The following is a 17,894-nucleotide window of genomic DNA, read 5'->3' on the forward strand; positions in this document are numbered from 1 at the left end:
CAGTTGGCTAGTTTCTTACACACGTCACAGAGGAAGCAAGTCTAAAACTAGAATATTTCTGAATTTTAAAATGAGATAAATGTCTGCTCATGCCTTTGTTCATTGAATCGTTTTTCCTGTGCACTTCCATAGAAATAAATTAATCTAACTGGATAGGATTTTTTGTGACTTCCTACATCAAAATGTCAATAAATACTACATCGCTAACATAGGGAACAAAAACAAGCCTTAAACAGACATCAATAATCAGCGGAAACTAGGCAGAGGAGGATCTCCACATGTATCATTTGGAAGCACTATATAATTTGCATGCAAATGAGACTGTTTTTTACTTGGAAAAAACTGTTAAAACACATAGGATCAATACTGAGAGTCCAGAAGAAAATGCATTTACTATCAGGAAATGCTTATAGCATCTTTTATTTAAATTCAATTCGAGAGCTTTTTATATAAATTCATTATGCATCAGGGTGTTTTGATATTGCAGTTTTCTCAAAAACAATGAAGACTATGCATTATTATGCTTTGTGTAATAAAAATGAATACACTGACTTCATCAGGATTTTGGGACACAGTGAGTACTTGAAAAGAAGAAAAAAGTGGTAATTTTGTTTCAATCTGGGTTTAGTTTAAAAAAAGGGAGACATAGCAAAAAATATGGCAAAATATCACCCCCTTCTATCCTAGTTTGTGTTCTGCAATGGCTTTAAAATTCACTCAAGATGTACTGGATTAAAATATTTTCACATACCGAAGAGCTGTTATTTAAAGTACATTGTTATATAAGTAGCATTTTTCACATTGACACACACCAGTTCAAATACAACAAGAAACTCCCTCAGTCTGTCAGCCCCCCCCAAATATCTTCCAAAGAAGAGTGAACAAAACATAACAGCAACTTATCATATCATACATATTCTATATTATAATGCTGATGACTTTTAATCAATCCAGAAATCTTTCACATCATTTGACTTGTGTCACCATAACAGGACTGTAATTTCACACAGTGTCACTATCTTTTTATGAAAAAAAACGGAAGAAATATCTTGTACTGTCATTTCGTCCTTTGTAGTCTAGAATGTGAGAGATTCCTTAATTGACATAGTGTCATCGCAATAGTCTATTCTACATAATTACACTATGGCAACTGAAACCAGCTGTCAGCCATTCCATTACACTAAGTACAAACAGACATCTCAAGAAAAGTCCCTGTTTCAAGTGCATCAATTTAACACCATTACTACTTTTTCTTTTAAATGTTTTTTTTGTATTTAGTGACCTGAAACATACAAAGATTAACAGAGAAAGCTGAATAAAACAGCACTTTCAAAAACCTGGGGCCTCAAAGTAGTACATAAAGATTAATTGTGATGCATATCTGTATATAATTATTACCAATCATCTAGTGGCTTTCTGACTTCCGCAATCCTTCACTGTATTAACAGTATCCCACTTACAGTATTTTACATATGAACTGTGACTCCTGATTTTCTACAGTCTTTCCAATGGCATATAGATGTCCTTTGTTAATTTAGTCAGAGTTCCTCTGGCACAGAAAAACCATCATTCTGTTTCTCTCACCTGTCATAATCCTCTGTCTCTCCCTCACAATCTTTTCCTCATTTCATTTTCTCTTAATGATCCCACAACTTTTTGTTTCTTGCCTTCCTTTGTATGCCCACTTTGCTTTCTTTCTCATTTCCAGTATATCACCACAAACATTTTTTCCTTTACTCCCTCAGTCTCCCAAACTTCAGATTCATCCTTATCCCTTCATACCCATCTCTGTCCTCCAGTTTGTTACCTCTTCATTTCTCCCCTGAAAAAATAAATTTCTTCCCTAAAAAAAAGCCACACATTTCCTTTGGCTTCATTTAAACCTAAACGTTCCCTTGAAATCCTAAAACTTACTCTCATGTTCCACAACTTTCTCTTTACTGTTCCTGGCATTCAGTTGTCCCTCCCCCAGTTTCCTACCAGCACTCTGCACAGTTCGGGAACAACCTTATACCCAAAGGGCAGCATGGTTTTTTCGGGTTTGGGTTTATTTTTTTGCTTTCTGTTTCATTTTTTGTTTGTTTGTTTTTTTAAAATGCTGGCCACCAGAAGGCTTACATCCACCTGTAAAGCCTATTAGAAAATGGTTGACATGCCAGCTCAGACCAGTTTATCTTTATTATTAAGGGATATGAGAGAAGATGGTCTTTCTGAAAAAGAAGAAAACTGTTCAATCAATGTCAGGAATCATTGTAATATTGCAAGACCTCAGATAAAAATATGAGAGCTAGTAATGGAGGGCTGCAGTGACTATGTGTGATTTTTGAGTACTGATAACACAAAAGATACTTCTGCACCCCCAATTCTTCATTATAGACTCAGGCTATAAAGGCTGAGTCACTCACTCACTCATGCCTGTGCCACATAACATAACTTAATATCCCCATGCCTAAACTGCACCAACACTTGTTTTTCAATGCGACTACTCAACCATAAAGGTATCTGACAACAAAAAGCTCCAAGATCATCTCACTGAACATTACAGAGGTAGAGCATGTGAGCAGCTGTTGCTTTCTAAGAGGCAGCTTCCTCTGGCAGACACTTGCACTTAAGAGGAGGAAAGCTGGACAGGCTGCAAGTGTTCAGGCTGAGAGTTGCTTCTGGGAAACTGTAGGATTTTCTGCTGCTGTACAATATTTGATTGTGCCAGCCCTAAAGGATGATGGGTGCTAGAGCTCCATTTTACCAAGTTCTTCTTGCTTTGTCATATCAACATGGGGAAATGAGGATATAAAATCCTAAAATCAGTCATGGTAGTCATTCAGGGGTAGAGGGTATAGCTTTCTCCTGCAGTAGCTGAACACATTTTTTTTCTTAGTGTTTTTTCTTTTTAAAGAAAGAAATAACTCTAATGGCACTTGTGCATCATAAAACAAAGAACATAAACTTTGCACTGTGAAGGCTGTATTTAAAAAGAGGACAGCTGGAAGTCAGATACTTCTTTGCCATCTTCTGATGTTTAGAAACAAAAGTAGTAACTTGTGCATGGTGAATTTGAAGCCTGGTCTCTGAGAGACACAATTGCAAGCAGTCTGTCTGAACTGAGAAACACTGACTGGGAAGACACAATAGAATAGATTGTACCTTTATAAAGTGGAGTTGTAAACCAGTTTGTATGGAAAAAGACAATGGAAGTTGTGGCCTAAACTCTACTGAGTCACAGCAGCTAACACAATACAGCATAAGTGACATTCTTTTTCTCAAAGAGGCTCAAGGCTCACCGAGTCTGGGAATTCAATTACCCTCTCAACCCTAAACAACCCCTCCTCCCCTGTTGCTCTTCTACTCAGGAGCTCAGATCTAATGGCAGAACAGCCAGCACAACTACACTGTACATGGACTGTAAATATCCAAAAAGCCTCAGGCTTTAGAGAGCAAGAATCCCTGACCTTTTAAGATTGCTATAGCAGTTTTCCAACAAAACAAACTATATACAATAGAGCTCTTAAATACCTGACAAAGTAATTAATTTTCAGTACACTGCTGTCTAAATACTCTATATTAATAATGAATCATGTTTAAATAAGCACCTGCATGCAGTACTGCTTACTGCTTACACAGGGATGAGGACAAGGAATTTATTGAACTGAATCTCCTCTAAACAAGTAGAAGGGTACCCTGCTGAAGAGATTTGCTTAAGTGAGTGATGCAGAAAGATTCAGAAGCAGGAGAGGGACTTCAATAAGCCTAGAAAGTGTACCCTGATTTCCTGGATTTATTGACCTCAAATACCTGAATTTTCTACACTTCACCTATTTATTTTGTCTAGAAGTTAACATATCTATTTATACACTTTTGCACTAAAAAAGAAAGTTTATTTACAAGGTGAAAGCAGCAAAAAAGATTTAACATTTTGAAAAGTATTTTCAATGACATGTAAAACACCCTTGGTCACGTGAAGTAAACACTTCACGACAATAATACAAAAATATTCAGCAAGCAGACTGCTGAATGATATCAGAGTCATTATTTCAGTAAAAGTTTAGAAAAATGCAGAACAGTGAAAAATTACTTACTGGTACCAGTAAAAACTTTCAAAATGATAAGTCAGAAGTGTGGTTTTCAAAAGCACACCATTCTTGTTTTCTGTCTGCTCTAAAGGTGCATGGTGCAGGTACCCCAACCACCACAGCAGCAGAATAAAGAGGGAGGAGGACACTGCAGGAGCAGCCATGGTGGTGGGCTCTCATGCAGACTCTGCCAGGGCCATGCCTCCAGGTGAATCATTTCAACTTTCAGTACCCCTCTATCGACATCCATATTATATCTATTGCTTGCTTGGCAGAAAGCAAGGAGTTTTAAAATGCAGTAATATAATAACAGTAGTACATACCTATATCCAGAAAAAAATTCCTATTAACAAAGGAAACCAGAAGAATTTACTGTTACGTTTTCCGAAGAACAGAATTTGTTACAATAGAAATATTTTCTAGCAAAGGCATCAGAAACTAATTCATCAGAAGTAAAATTCAGCCTAGCAGACTGCAGCCATCAAGTCACAATTGGGTTCCCTCTACGCCGCACTGTTTATTTCCCTGAGAAGTTGCTTGGTAGATGAATTACAGGAGGCACAGCCATTGACATGGAGGTCACAAATATGCAGGACTTCCTAGCCTTGTTTCTCAGCCTATGACTTCAGCTACTTGCTTAGCATATCTGGTTGTGGGTTTTTCTCACTTTCTCTTCTTCTTGAGTTTGGTTTTTTGTTTTGTTTTGCTTTTCTGCTTGTTTGTTTATTTTTGAAGTCACCATTAGCAGAAAACGACTACCTGACTTTTCAAAACTTCCTCTGTGTGAATGTTTCCTGCTATCTATGCAATTATCAGACACCAATATGAGCTAAAAGCAGTGGCCAAAATCATTGTATACCTATTATAAACACTAGTTTCAGAGTCAATACAGAAGCTATTAATAGATAGGGATAGGGTTCAAAAAGAAAGGCTATAAGTACATTTCAGTAATCTAAGATACTTAGGTTTTTCTGTAAAGAATCTTAAATCTCCTGAGAGAATAGCAGCATACTGCAATTCTTTTCTAAAGCAGGATTTCCTGATAAAACAGCAACTGATCAGGTCACCTGCTCAGGGCAAAACCAGAGTCTTACCAAGCATCTGCAGCTTCCAAGATGATTTAAAAGAGTTATCATCAAACAGCCCAAATGCTATAGGGTTGGATCCACCTCACTCACCATCCGACAGGTTAAATCTAGCCCTGTAAGAATGTACCCATTGGTTTCAACAGGGCAAAGACTTCACTCCTTTGAGGCAATTTCCTAATATTATTCCAGTATACCTTTGCCAAACTACAACTCTCCAAGCTCTGCAGTCACTCCACCTTGATTTTCTCTGCTCTGTAATGGATTCACAGAATTCAGAATCAATCAGCTGTTGGCATGACTTACCCTTTCTGCCAAGTTACAAAGGTGCATCGTATTTCTGAGGCTACCAGAGTCTAAAAGACCCACCAAATTTCTCATTCCAGGATGCCACTGGTGTTAGTTCTTCTGACATCTTCCGTTGCAGTCTTCAGTCCATCTTCCCTAGTGCCTTGTTCCCAGCTTTTATGTTCTGATAACCAGGCTCTTTTTCTTTCCTCAACAACACATCACCCTATCCTACCCAAAGCAGTGGCATAACTAATCCTTAATAAGAAAAGACCATCCTGGTAAAACACTTTCATAAAATTTGCTTTAAATTGCTTTTTTTTTTTAAACAAACTACAGCACAATGATGAGACGGAGACTAGCAGTTCGATTACTGCCTTGTACCTTCTCTGTTCAATTTGCCTGCTTCGCAATGCCTGGAAGAGGTAATAAGCAGCAATATGCTGCATACTATACTATACTATGGTTGCAAACAGATGCCTACATTCATGAAAATAAATGCTGCACTGACAGGGTACAGATTATGTAAGAAAACTGTCTATATGCAGATGCTGGGCATAATGCCAATTACTGCAAACCACATCAACACATAGTTATGTTAAAATTGATACACGCATCTTAATATCTCCTCTTATCCTAATGTTTCTTGTTAAGGTGCAGAATTTGCCAGTGTCTTCTCTGTACAACACAGAGTGCAGCAAAAGGAATGTGGCTGTTAACTCAGACACGGCAGTGCTGCTGTTGTCCACTTCACTCCAGCTTTACCTGGGTTGGCCCTTTCAGCTGCATGTAACAGTGAGACATGTTAGAGCATAAAAAGTGTCCACAAAAATCTTTGTAGCACCCTCAGTAGATTATGAGTCTACTTGGACTCATACAGGCAAATAAATCACATGGCAGCTAATGATTCCACAGATGGGAAGCAAGTTTTAAAAGGTATGGGGCAATCAATATCCAGTCATCTTTAGGCTATCCCAGACAGCCTAATTAATGCTGTCATATCAACTTTGCAGGCATCTTTATTTCTATTTCTGACTGTTAGAAGTCATTTGTAAACCACAAATAGGAATAATGTTTTTAAGATTTCATTATCATTATAGTATAATAGCCTATTAAGAAAGGAAAAGGTACAGGATCTCCAAAGAAGGGGTTCAATTTATTCCTGTAATATTTTATTAATAGTCTAAGTTACTGACTACATTTGCATTAACCAGAGCCTCTTACTATAAACTACAAGAAAACATCTCTTGAGATGACCACCTTCATGACAAATTTCTGCCCAAAGCAAGTTTAAACTATAATTGCTTCTTGGAAAAAAAAAAATCTTTAATGAAAGAAAAGGTTTGTAACTGCAATACCTCAGGTAGCAGCAAAGTCAAATAATTACATTGTAATGGTTAGTTTTTTGAGTATCATTTTATTTGAAAACCATCAAAACCAAAAACTTTAAAGAAAAAGTGACATGGAGAAACAGATTTGCACTATACGCTATCTGTACGGGCACAGAACAGCAGCAAAAATAATTAAAAATTACATGACTGTTGCACTTTAACGCATCTGTTGTAAACACTATTTTTTTAAGACTTTACAAAGATAAACCTTGAAACGCAATCTCAGTAACAGAACTGCAAGTAACTGCAAGCCTGATTTTACCTTGTTTGCAATACTTGTGATGAATGACTTGATGTCCAGATTAGTTGGGCAACTCTTCTGACAGGGAGCATCCGCACACTTTAAGCATCTAGATGAATAAAAGAAAATGTGTCAAGAAGACATGGAACACAAATGCTGCCAATAGCACAAGGTTTTCAAGCTAGCATGGTGGAACATAAGTCACAAAGGAATAATACAGAGCATTTTCATAAAATTTCTATTTAAAACTTCAAAGCACTGCATGGTCATTATTGACATGCATTCAACACTGACTGGTTACGTTCTGTTGACTCCACTTTACAAAGGAAGGCAGCAGGGTGCAGTTACAAACATATGGACTACACATGTCTAAGTATTATGTAACAACATCTAATTACATAGAAATAATTTCTTCCTTGGAATCCAAGATTGCTAAACTTCTGACCATTTCATTTTTCTATTTGAAAAACATCTGTGCTGTAAATCTGAATTTTTAATGAAGTTCTGGAAGTGTCACTGTGAATTAAATTCTGGATGTTGGACAATCAGACATACAAAAGCAACAGTATTTCCACAGAGGAAGGAATTACTTTGTACTGTATGTGCTAAAGAATAAGAATGGCTAACAAATTTTCAAGTCACTTTCCTACAAATTTCCTGTGGTATGTCTGTGACGTCTGAAAACAATTCAATTCAGTAGTCTTATGCATACTCCCAACTGAAATCCCTAAGACCTTCTTGCCATCTCTAATGACAAAATCTACCTGCGTATTAAAACCTGCTAAGTAACATAGATTTATTGTCTGTTCCTGCATAGACATCCATGAGGATGTACTGAGCTGGTTTCTTACACAAGTCCCATCTAAGGATTAAGCCCTCAGAGTAGTCTATACAATTTGCAATAAGCAAACCTAACAAAAAAGCTAAAAGTCAGGTAAGAAGTAAAATGGTTCTCTATTCAACACAAAGGCACTTGTACATACTTTTGGCTTTACATATCAATGATTATCATAGGCCAAATGCCACACTACTAGTTATCTTGCAATTCATTAAGTTATTCCAGATGATCTTTCAATATTGTTTTACTAACATACAGAATTTATGTAAATTGTGGTTTTAACAGTCTATGGAAAATGAAATTAAATTTGGGTTTTACGTATTATCTGAGCACAACTGCTTACACAACTTCCACAAGTCCACCTTAATTATTGTTACTTAGTGATGGATAATAACACGGTGGAACTGGCTAGGACAGAATCTTTGCAAACACAGAAAAGCTGCAAGAGGCCTATGGACTACACGCACAAAGAAATGAAGAGCACATTAAAAGGAATCAAATGCCTGAAATACCTGCAGTGAAAAACTGGCCTTTGTCAATCACATGCATTGCTTTTGGGGTTTTTTTTGGTTTGTTTTTTTTTTTTGTTTGGGTTTTTTGGGTTTTTTTGTCAAATTAGGGTGGAATAAAAGAGAAGGCAAAGCCAGTTAAGTATAAGATTAATTAGTCTTTCATCTTCCTATTCATTATCATCTAGCTATTGCATCATTATCATCTAGATATTGCAGACACCATGGCACCAATAAAAATTGAAGGCACATGTGGTAGCAGCTTTTGGGATTTTCTCACAGAACTAGTCAGGGGTGAAAGGTCCCAGAGGAAGTATTTAAAGGAAAACAGGTCTCACCAGCTGCAAAGCTGGGAAATCTGATAAAGCCAATTCCAGGTTCAACACCATGGTGGCTTACTAGTTCAACTAGTCAGGATGTTAGAGGGCTCTGGCAGAAAAGCACCAGCAGGTTTAGCTGTGGCAGTTAAACATACCGCTAGCCAGCACTACCCGCTGACAGGCACACGTTATAAATGCCTTAACAAGCAAAGGCAGGCCAGTGGGGACTTCAAAGGGTTAATGTGGCCAGAGCACCAAGTCAAGAGGATGCTCTTAGCATTCTAAGCAGATTGAAAGACAGCAAAGTTTTAGTACTAGAAGCCAGAAAAAAAGGAGCTACACTAGACAAAATAACACCACTATGAGGGCTTGGATGATCATTTTGCCTGTGTAGGCAGTAAGGAAATAATAGAAGTGGAAAATCACATGTTTAAAAAAGGCAACAATTCCATTACAACTGTTTGCTCTTCACTTTCTTGAATGTGGTTTCCTTTAAAATACAACAGTCCTATATCCAAGACCAAAAGAATTGCACTTAACATAAAATCTCATGTCAAAACTGACTAGAATGGCACCTAGCAGAACAAGCAGTGTACAGATTACCCGTTGTGTCTAGCAAGCATCTTTACCAAATTATTTCTCTTTTGATTTTTGAACTGGCTCACAAATAACAGCTGTTGAAAATGTCAGCTGCTGGGGGGGTGGGTAATGCAAACTTGAATGTGAGCTTTGGGGAGGAGGGGAGGGTGCCATGAATATGCCAATCCAGACTTTCTCTTATAATAATACCATCTTCTGATTCTCTGAACACTCTGCAGACTAAAGTGCACCAGGCTGCCATTAATCCCACTTATCACCCTGACAGCTCAGTAATTACACTCCCGCTATTGCTAGGTACTGTAAGGTACTGTAGTCCTAATAAAACATCAAGCACTGTGCAGAACACATGCTGGTGAGGTGTTTTATTAAACTTGGGGGGTTGATCATCAAGTGACATTAGTGTTGACCTATTTTTCTATCTGACAATAGATTATCCTTTGACCATACCATAATAGATATTACAGGGTGCATTTACTGTACCAAGGAGCGAAAGTATTGCATTCTGGTGAACCAGGCAAAAAGCATAAATATAACAGTAGAATCACCCACCAGAAAGTTATTACATAAATAGCTGCAAGTGATTGATCCCTTCAAAAACCACAGGCAAAATACTGTGCTTAAGGGAATACATCAACAATTACCATGAGCTTCAATTCCACATGCACGCCCACATATGAAGAAACATTAAGTATTACACTTCTTTCCTTTTTCTGTAACTATCATCCCACCCTATGAAATCCCACCTTTCATTTTATAAGGTTACTCCATTAATGTGGTTTTAGTTCAAAGTAATGTAAACAACACATTAGAAATTTAATTAAATTTCTCTAATTCACTTGCTAGCTCCTACCAAATTTAAATGAAGAGCTACATGCTCATTATTAAAACAACAAAACAAAAAAAAAAAACAAAAAACCCCACACAACAAAAAAACTACAACAAAATTAAATAGCCATGTTTTTAAGTGGTCATACTATTCTAGACTGCATAAAAACACAGAGCACTGCACAAAGCCAGACCTATGCTAATCTCGGAGTACATATCTCAGCATTTCTTAGTAAAAACATAGGAAAAATCCTTCCAACTATCAGAAAACACCCTATTATCAATTTTTCCCCTATTTTTTCATGGAATAACTTCTCCTTTAGAAACATAGAGGCTATGTTGAATCTCAAAAGATACCATATTCTCTTCACGTGCATATATTGATTTCTATGTAAAAGGCAACACCACAATCTTTGCACAACTAAACCCCAACTTGAGAAACTTGAAGAAAAGGAATGATATTTTCCATTTTGGAAGCACTTAGCTGTTGGTTCAACTCAGTTTCATTATGAAATAGTAAATTAAGTTAGATATAAAATCCCTACAAATGCTAAGCAAGTATAGCATATTTATATAAATATTTAAGCAAATATTATCATTTGGCTTAGCTTTATAGACATATCTGCGCCTATATGATGACAGAAACTCACGTTTCCCACACATCTAATTTAAAAATTTACGTCTCTTACCAAACAGTGTTAAATTATGCATAAGTATCCTCAATGAACTTAAAAACGTAAAGATTTTAAATGTTGCAAACTAAAGTTATTTATTGTTTAAGGTGAGAGTGTTTGTAAATCTCTTTCAGGCACAAAATAATGCACGTAAGCGATACTTATGCAGTAGCCCAGCGTTATCAGCTATCAGGTTTGTACCTATCAATTGCATCAGTGCAAAATAAGCACCTAAAACTGTGCATGTACGTACACAAACTCATTCAATCAACCTCCAATAGCATGGGTACTAATAATTCGCTTATATGGGTTTCTGCAGGACACAAACATTCATTTTGAAAAAAGGCTTCCAGCTCTACCTTTCGTAGAATTTTCTAAAACTTTATCCACTACTCAGACAAATAGCCCAGACAGCCACAGTTTTACACAGGTGTCATAATGAGACCAAACACCCGAAACTAACAATCAAACAAAAAAATCTTACATCCTTTTGTGTTCCTGTTCCTTACATTTCACAATGGACGGAAGAGGAGAAAAAGATTATAAAGAAGTGGGGAGGTTTTGTTGCCAGCTTTAAATACCAAAACACAGGAATAGTTGATATAAGGATTTTATGAGTACCAAAGACAAATGATACTTAGAGAAATATTTGTTTTCATTCAAAGTCGTGAAGCAGAAAAAGCAACTCTCACATGCAAGGCTGAGAACTCTGTTGTGTATGTGCCATGTAACAATGAAGACAAAATACTCTTAAATTAGAATTAACTATGAACACAGAATTTTGGACCATAGGAGAAACATATAATCCCCAAGAAATGCCTCTGAACACGAAGGGCATCAGAAATTGTATAAAAGGCAGTGACCACAGACTGTAAAAGCAAGTGGGTATCGTGGTCCTGGATATGTAATACTGGAAAGAGAAACTGCCTGTTAGCAATGCACAGAAAGAAACAAAACATTCAGTATCACGTAAATTGGCAGTACTGGTTCATATTTGAAGAAAGAAGGAAAGACTCCCACATCATCACTGTTGCCTCTTCAATCACCTGGAGGTTCTGCGAGCCTTCTGCAGACACACAGAAAATGGGACAACTTCTCTGTCAGTAAGTTAAGGTGACCAAAGAAAGCAAATTTTAAATAGAGGCACTCTACAGGGTTAGAGGCAGACATGACTTTGCTGTTGGCAGCTACAGCAGGTGCAAGGACGGAAATGAAAGGAAGGAAGTTGTACTGAAAGGAAGAAATGCTCAGAGTTGAAAGTTAGTCTTCAGACACAAAAACCTCCCACCCTAGTGCAGAATAATGGCACTTACAGATAAGGTTATTTTCGGACACTTAATAGGTAGTGAATCATATGGACATAGACTCCAAATCATTCCATTCATCAATGACTCATCTTTCCCTTTTCTTCTTTAGCTCTCTACACGACCATAATTCTTCTTTTCTCATCTACTTCTGAATCCCCCTTGAGTGCAGGAATTCTCCTCTCCCTTTTGCACCTGTTTGGCTATCTTCCTGTTTTCTGTAGCCTTTTTTTCTCCATTCACCTGAAACTTCTCCACTTCTCTGTCCTATAACTTTTTATCATTCTTCAGCATAACTCCATTTTAATGGATAACTTCGTTAACATAAAAAAGTGTGATTAAATGTCTGCCAGCAGGTAATTACAACAGTGGTGTAGGAGAGTGTAGACCAGTCACTTTTCAATTCATCTTCCGAGTTTTTGCCATCCACCCCTTCAGAACCTCTATTTCTGGTAGGTTCCAACACTAAAACCGTCCTTTCCCAGTGACATCTCTTCTGGATACTGAAGACCGTGCTATCTCGGTCTGTGATCAGACATATGCAAACTGTGGCTACCAGAAGAAAAGCAGATTGCTGAGATTTCCTCTTAAACCCTTGCTGAATGGTGGGAAGGCAGCCAGGCAGAGCTCCGTAGTCAGCTCACAGCTAGTGCTCCGAGCACTGCCCCATGGCAAGAAGCCTGCTCCAAGTCAGTTTATGGGAAATTATATTCTGCCTGCTCTTAAATTTCTCCTGTCATTTGACTGGGACACAGAATTTTTCACTTACCATACTGCAATACAGCCTCAAAGACCACTGCCTTTCACCCACTTCATTTTATATAGCTTGTATATCATTACTCTAATCATATTTCTCCTATTTATAATGTTACAGAGTAAAACTACTATATAAATTAGAGTTGATTAAAAATAGAAAAAGCAGTGTTCCTTACAGAATATTGTAGCACAAAGGATGCCAAATCTGAAAAGCTGTAGCATCCTTTTGACATATCAGAAATCAGAACAATTTTTTTTATATATATAATGCAAATCATTTCAATCATCTTATGCTTTCTCATAGACTCAATCTGTGAACAAGCAAATCAAATAAATGGTTCACATCTCTATTAATAACTGTTATATGCAGCTCATACGAAATCAAAATAATTACTAAAAATATATTTATATTAACATCACCATACTAGAATCTGTATGGAATACCTTTCACTAGCTCCTTCACTCCCACACAAACTACCTCTTTTCTTGAGTTTTAACAGGGCAATTTATTTACAGCATCTTTAAATCTATGCTTTATTTTTACACTCCATTTGTTATATATTCCTCATCATTCAGAGTTCTTTGACTTCAAAAACAAAGTTATTATGATAACGTCTCACAAAAAGTTATAGTCGTGGTGCAGGAATATAATGCTCTCAGATTGTATAAAAGCAACAAGTCCAGTGAGTGTCAAAACCTATTTGTTCTTCCTCCTTAGTGGTAGATCTTAAATGGGATATGTCAACCACACAGTTCCTGACAAGTATGTGCAGACTCATGTACCACACAGCTCTCTTCTATCAGACCCATATACATGCTTTTACCTGCAGCAATTATTCCACCTCAGTCTCTACCACTTCAGACACAAAATAAACATCTGATTCTTCATTTGAATGTTACTTTCTTCTATCTCTTGAATTCATTTCCAAGCGACAAAGATTTCTTACCAGTTCATCAGCATACTATGCTTTGGAAGGGGCTATTAAAAATAATAACCTTCTCTTTCTGCTCCATCCAGGATCATGGTACATTAAATGCTGCTTCAGTTCTCATTTTTGACACTACTAGTGTCACTAGGTTACATCAGGTAATGTAGTCAGAAAGGAAGTCAGACTTTAGTTCTAGACAATAGAGACAGCAGCTACGAGTCCCAGTAAGATCAACCTATATTCCATCAACAGCAATTCAAGCTTATTCTCAAGCGGCAGTTAGTACCAGTTTGGGTGCTGTCTGTCACAGAAAACTATCATGGGAAACAGTACCTGATGTGCTCAGGAGACTCCTGGTCTTCTCCTCATCTTTTCAGTTATTTCTCATCCTTTATGTTGTGGAACCTCCCTAATGAACTTTGACTGGTCCCTTTATTGATATTCTGTCCCAGACTAGGGCAGCATTACTGTACCTCTCCAAAAAGGTTGTATTTCAATTGCTACATTTTTGCAATTCCCATGAATGACAAGGTAGGTACCGGTTTCAATTAGCTTTAAAAATTCAGTACATTGATTGGTCCACTGGTTTTAAAAGCTGGCTTTGGATTTGGGTTTGATTTTAAAAAAATAGTAAGTCTCTTACTTTTGCACATCTCTTCCTAATCTTTTTTTAAAAAAATCCTCTATGGAAGACTCAGCTGACTTAGCTTGTTGTTAACACTTCCAGCTAGGGTTAAGAAGTTTAAAAAATCCTGTGACAGCTCTGTACAAAACTGAGGATTTTACATAGTGTTATATAATACACTAAATGTTACCAGATGTGTTCAAACTGAAAAGTCAACAAATGTGATTCATAAATTTCCATTCTGAAATATTATATTAGAATTAGAATTTAAGTTTAGACACTGGAGTCGGCCCTCACATGCCTATTCCATGGCCTAATTTCTCTGAACAAGTGCTTGGCTGAGAAGTTACCACTGCTTTCTGAAGAATGATTTTGTAAACTCCTTCCAGCAGGACTTAGTACATAACTGGCCTAAATATTGTTGCTTTGCACAAAGAAAGAAAAAGTATTTGGGAATCTGGGCCTTCAAATTTAGCTACTTAAAATAAATGTAAGAGGAAATAAAGTTGAACTTATCAATGTACAAAAGTACGGGATACATTTTCAAAAGAAAAATACCACTTATCTTGAGTTTAATTTTCAGCTTCATCTCTTATACCTACTACACTGGCCAAACACATGAATGCTTAGCGAAAAGCAGGTGCTGCAACTATTAAAGTCTGTACTACAGAATCTGAGGGCCACCTTTACCTGTACATAAGAAATCCATTCCATAATCTGGACAGCTATCCATTTTTCATACCTCATTCTCACAAAAAGAAAAAAACAAAACCAACCAACCAAAGTTGCACCTTCTGATTAAAGGATATATCGAGTAGACTGTTTCCTCCCATTCACTTCAGAACAGAAAGGACTCTTTTTTTTAATTTCAAATACAAAAATTTTAAATATTACAGACTTACAGTACTATTCATTCTAAACTTTGTTACCATTTTCTTGTTTCATATTAAGCATTATGAAATTGTTGCATTTTCAAAAGTATTGATCAACATTCAAAATTCATTAAACTGTCCCAGAAAAACTAAGTATAATTAAAGTTTTTATTGCCATCAACAACATATTTCTATTTAAAACTTAAGAGTTTTTAGAGTTACAAAAAAAAGTAGTTGAAAGTCAATTTGCAACTTCTCTGGAAACAATGATTACATTTCACACTACATATTAATTAATATTTTCTCAACACCATAGGAACACAATACAGTTCATTGGTTATTATGCCAAACTTCATGGTATCCCATAAATTCCAGTAGTGCAAAAGATGCACAAGAAACACATTCATCGATAAGACTTTGACACTGTCTATTTAGAACTTGGACTGTGCACTTGCAAGCCCTTGAAAGCAGTACTTCATCTGCCAAACCAACCACCTGTGGCCCAGTCACACCTAGCCTTACAGGGTTTCTTAAATGGGTACATTTATGTTCACCACAGTAGTGATCCCTTTCACATAGGAGACAGCTGTTACATGATGTTCAATATCCTTTTAATCCTCTATAGACCTTAGACAGAAGGGCTGACAGAATTGACAGCTTTTATTATAGCTTGTCCTGTACACAATAATCTTCTTTCACCTGGACTGTTCTCCCAGAAGTGTTACAGACTTTTTGACTTATACCGAGGATTATTTCTAGTCTTTAGGAGAGAAGAAATTATTTTTGTGTGGCATGATTCTTATCCTGCGTAAACTACCTTTTCAAAATATGAAACACCTGTTGTCTGTTTATCTTAATGCCAGTGAAACTCCTTCGGGTTCACTTCAGGAAAAATACACTTTAGAAGTTCAGTTATGGACATCTTTTTCTCCCGAAATGCCTTCACCGTCTATGGACATCTTACAAATGTCATTCTGTACAATACATTGTTAACAACAGGAGCACGCACCTACTGTTTATTTTTACTGAAAACATTTAATACATTTAATAATAATATATATAAACAATCTATGATAAAGTATAATGTAACTAAAATGCAAGAATTGAAAATTTAAGAAAGTGTTCTCAGTTAAAAACTACAAACTGAGAAGAAATAGATTTCCTCACTATAGCACCACAGAGATTCAAACAATCAGACTAACTGTGCTAATGCTCATCTGTCTTGCAATTTAGGCAAGCCAGCAATTCCACCACAATTAATGCAAGAGTGATTTAAGCTAAGAACCTTTGTGGAGAAGTAGTCTTGGGAAAGGCAATAACAGCAGACTAAGCCAGCATTTCCCTTATTGTTAGGATCTGAGCTCCAAGGAATTCTCTGTCTCTACCACCATCTTGCCATGTGCCCAGAGAACTGACCTGATGTTGATCTAGGATCCAGCCACTTGCAAGGCAGGCTTCACTGCTCTCTGCACACAATGCACTCCCATCATTTCCAAACCCATGCTATGAGAAAGGGGTAGGAGTGGGGGGGGGGGGGAGGGAAAGAGGGTAAAAGACCAAGGAGGTTTGCACAGGCTTTGCTGCTGGTGTCACCTGAACATTTGACCCTACATCGAGTGTACTTGGGAAGCACGCAAAAGCACAAATTACCTCATTGAACTCTGTATTCAAAACACAAGTTTCAAAAGTTTCAGCTTCCCTTGTTTTCCGACTTGTAGAAAAAAAAACCAAAACAAAACACATTTTTGGCTGCTATTACAGTTTAGAGCTCCAAAGAAAACTAAGAGGTCAGTCATCTTCCCACTGTGAACCTAATAAAGTTACTTTTTCCCATGCAGAAGGTAACTAGTTGACCCCAGCTGATGATCTTTTTCCAAATTTTGAAACTTGTAGCCAGAGTATCCTTAGCAAAGCTCAGTCCTGGCAGATTGTGAACACTCTAGTTCATTATCAGACTGCTTAACTGTGCTTTATTTTAATAAATGTAGTCCCCAGTAGGACTTGGACCATTCATTTGCTTGTAATGAAAGCCCTTGAGCTATTTGTTAAAACAACTTAATACAAGTCTTCCAGAAGCGAGTTCCCAGCACCCAGACTGGTAGGAACAGCTCCAGTATCCTCAGCCTTCTCACCTTAAAACTGATGCAGCTACATACTTCAAAACCATGTGCCACTCCCTCATGTCTTTTTCCTCAGAGGATCTGCTGGTGTGGAAACTGCAAGAATTCAGCAGAGAATTCTAAGACTTCATATTTTCTCTAGAAATTGCATGTGTACAATGACTGCCTTCCATCTTTTGCAAATAAATAGGTTTGTCTTAGACACCTTAATAACTGACGCTGTCACTTCTTAATATGTTCAGCCATCAAGACTCAGAAAAAAGTAAGTATGTTTGCTATTTGGGTTCTAATTTTCTAAGCTGCATATCATTTATGCATTTTTTAGCCATATGAAAAGAATACCCTGTTTGTAATACAAAAGCATCTTAAAAAAAAAAGGTGGTATTTTCTTGTATGCTTTGCTGTTTAAGAGAATTATTTGGCTTCGCTTTTCTACCTTAAATTTAT

The 17,894-nt window shown here is 36.9% G+C and overlaps 1 protein-coding gene across 2 annotated transcripts in view; it reads right to left on the minus strand.

The window, feature by feature from the left end:
- DPYD (dihydropyrimidine dehydrogenase) overlaps window positions 1-17,894 on the minus strand; it is a 380,477-nt gene that overhangs the window by 262,671 nt on the left and 99,912 nt on the right. For both annotated transcript variants that reach the window (XM_075424984.1, XM_075424985.1), the window contains exon 4: window positions 7,097-7,184. In XM_075424984.1, coding sequence (XP_075281099.1) covers window positions 7,097-7,184 — 88 coding nt within the window. The remainder of the gene's footprint in view (window positions 1-7,096; window positions 7,185-17,894) is intronic.

The sequence above is a fragment of the Opisthocomus hoazin genome, chromosome 6 (genome assembly GCF_030867145.1).
Source record: "Opisthocomus hoazin isolate bOpiHoa1 chromosome 6, bOpiHoa1.hap1, whole genome shotgun sequence".
In the NCBI taxonomy this organism is placed as follows: Eukaryota; Metazoa; Chordata; class Aves; order Opisthocomiformes; family Opisthocomidae; genus Opisthocomus; species Opisthocomus hoazin.